Here is a 2,589-nt window from a genome sequence, read left to right as displayed (position 1 = left end):
TTTTTGCTATAGGGCATGTGCGCTCGCCAGACAGACAGAGACAGAGAGACAGAAAGCGAGAAATCACTCCCCAGGGGGGATGGCCACGCCACAATCCCTTCTCCTCCATTCTCCTCTCGGGATCTTGGGCACACACTCACACGTGCCCGGCGTGAGTTTTAAGCCACCTGGTCCGGGACGTGAACCACAGTCAACTACGTGGACGTCCAGTGACATAGCCATTACGCTAACTGCTGGTCCCACATATATTCTTTCATTTAAGTCTCCAGCAACCTCTGGGATAAGGACTTTGGCCCTATTTTCCAGATAAAATGAGACTCAGAGAAGTCATTTGTCCACGGCAAACAGTTAACATATAACTCGGATTCTAGCCCAGGAGCAGCCTACTCAGAAACCACTCATGTCAACCACAACTCCATTCTGTTCCCTTCCACTGTGAGACTCTCGCCTAGATAAGTGCTGTACAGCGTGGCAAGTTTTTTTTTAAGAATTTATTTCATTTTATTTATTATTATTGTTTTTTTATTTGCTATAGGGCACGTGTGCTCACCAGAGAGAGAGAGAGAAAGAAAGTGAGAAAGCAAGCCACCGTCTAGGACTCGAACTACAGTCAGCCATGTGGGAGCCCAGGGCCTTAACCACCACACCACCTGCTGGCCCCACGAAGACTGTTTCTTTAAACCCTCTGTTCAATCAATATTCGCCATAAGGAAAGTGCACAGACGGAAACACTGAGGAGCCTGCCCATGAAGACCACTCTCAGGCCTTCCGTCTCTCCAGGAGGAAAGGAGTGGGGGCCTAGAGAGTGTCACTCAACCCTCTTGACAGTTTCAGGTTGAGTCTCCCACTCTGCCTCCATCTCACCCACCTCTCCGACCCTTTTCCTGCAGGCTCGCTTCTCCCACGGCATGTTTACCGTGTACCCTGGGTTTGGGTCCATCCCTTCCGGAGGACAGCAGGTCATCACCGTTGACTGTGTGGCTGACCCTGTGGGAAGGTGTGAGGAGTTTCTAGCCATTGATATCTCTGACCGAGACCCCAAAGACCAGCCTGCTGGCATCCCTTACACACTGTTGGCCGAAGCCTGTCTCCCAGGTACTTGCCACTCAGGTTGGACAATACCCCTGAAAGGTCTTCATTTGTAACACCCCTCCCCTTCAGGCAAATATCTCTAGAGAGATCCAGCAGGCATGGCAGGGCTGCTTCCTTTGGGACCTTAGACCTTACTCTAATGCCTTCAGCCATGTTTTTCCTTAAAGACTCAAGAGGCATGCACAGCTAGGAGAGGCCATGCAGCTTCTCCCAGCCTTCCTGAGTCTGGACCTGTGCTCTCAGATGAACATTGTTATCTGATAACTGTGGTGAGATGGGCCATGCCACAGAACCCGGGGACCCTGAGTCCTGCCCATGGTCAGGCCATTCCCTGCAGGTGACATGTGCACCAAGAGCAGCGCCTGGCAGCTGAGCTGAAATGTTAACACAGCAAGTGCTCAGAGGGAGTGCAGAGACCCCTCTTTCTGCTTTGGCTATAGGCTCCCTGGAGCCTCGAACCAAAGTGGGCCAGATGCCTCTCCCAGATCTCGGCTATTCCCCCTCCTTACCATTGAGAGGAAAAGACTGATGGGGATGTGGCTCAAGAGAGGAAGAGAAGGTAGAATTTGTCCAGCCCTCACCCTGCCCTGTGTGAACTTCCCCACCTCTCTTCTGTGATTCTGCTTTGTCAAAATGCAAATGTCCAACTTAACAATCACAGAGAGCCAGGGCCAGGCCATCAGGCACCACCTCACTGTGTCCCTCCACTCCCCAGCCTTTGTGACTGACAACTACACCTCAATATTTGAGGAGCACCAGATCTGCTCCAGCCTCAACCTGCGCCATATCCTGCAGAGCACAGAGAGTGGGGGCCTGTTTGTGGACGATGAGAACAAGTTCATCTTCTGCAATGTCCTGGTGGGCCATCAGGCCAAGGCTCGGTTCAAGATCAGCAACATAGGAAAGATCGCCTGTGACATCAACATTGTGGTGAAGCCTATCTCCAACAAGGTTAAAAAGCTCCCCCCACCTCCTCCCCTGACCTGCCACGGTTGGCATAAAGCCAGGAAAAGAGCCTTTGGAAACCCCTGCACAGGAGCCTCTGCACCTGAGTGGGAGTTTTCTGGCTCTCAGGCCCTGCTGGAAGTTATGTGAGGTAACCGGGTCGCTTCCCCTAAGCCAAGGGCCATACATCCGTCACAGTGGGTGTCTCTGAGTACCTCTGTGGTAGACGCCACACACCGATGAGCCTCGTTCATCCGTTAAGCAGATGAACTCACTGCGCGCCTACCGTGATGAAGCTCTGTGGGGAGGGCCCAAGATGTGCACCAGCTTCAGACAGGCCTGTCCGAGTCTCATGTTCTCTGGTCAGGGAGACTCAGAGCTGTCAGAGCCCAGGGATGAGGTGAAACGGCGCACATTTCTGAAGTCCTTCCTGTGAGACAGTCACTACGCTGTGTGACCTGCATTTATTGTCTGTTTTACCCTCACAATAATTCCCCATGTTATATTCTTATCCCCGCTTGGTAGTGAGGGAAACTGAGGCTTCAAAAGGAT

At 52.2% G+C, this 2,589-nt stretch overlaps 1 protein-coding gene across 1 annotated transcript in view; it reads left to right on the top strand.

Moving 5' to 3' along the window:
- Positions 1-2,589, top strand: part of HYDIN (HYDIN axonemal central pair apparatus protein) — a 378,086-nt gene that overhangs the window by 317,118 nt on the left and 58,379 nt on the right. The window contains 2 exon segments of the mRNA XM_006152662.1: positions 891-1,095; positions 1,808-2,043. Coding sequence (XP_006152724.1) covers positions 891-1,095; positions 1,808-2,043 — 441 coding nt within the window.

Source organism: Tupaia chinensis, unplaced genomic scaffold, assembly GCF_000334495.1.
Source record: "Tupaia chinensis unplaced genomic scaffold, TupChi_1.0 Scaffold000355_1, whole genome shotgun sequence".
Taxonomy (NCBI): domain Eukaryota; kingdom Metazoa; phylum Chordata; class Mammalia; order Scandentia; family Tupaiidae; genus Tupaia; species Tupaia belangeri.
Note: the sequence above shows the minus strand (reverse complement) of the source record. Positions and strands in the feature narration are given on the sequence as shown.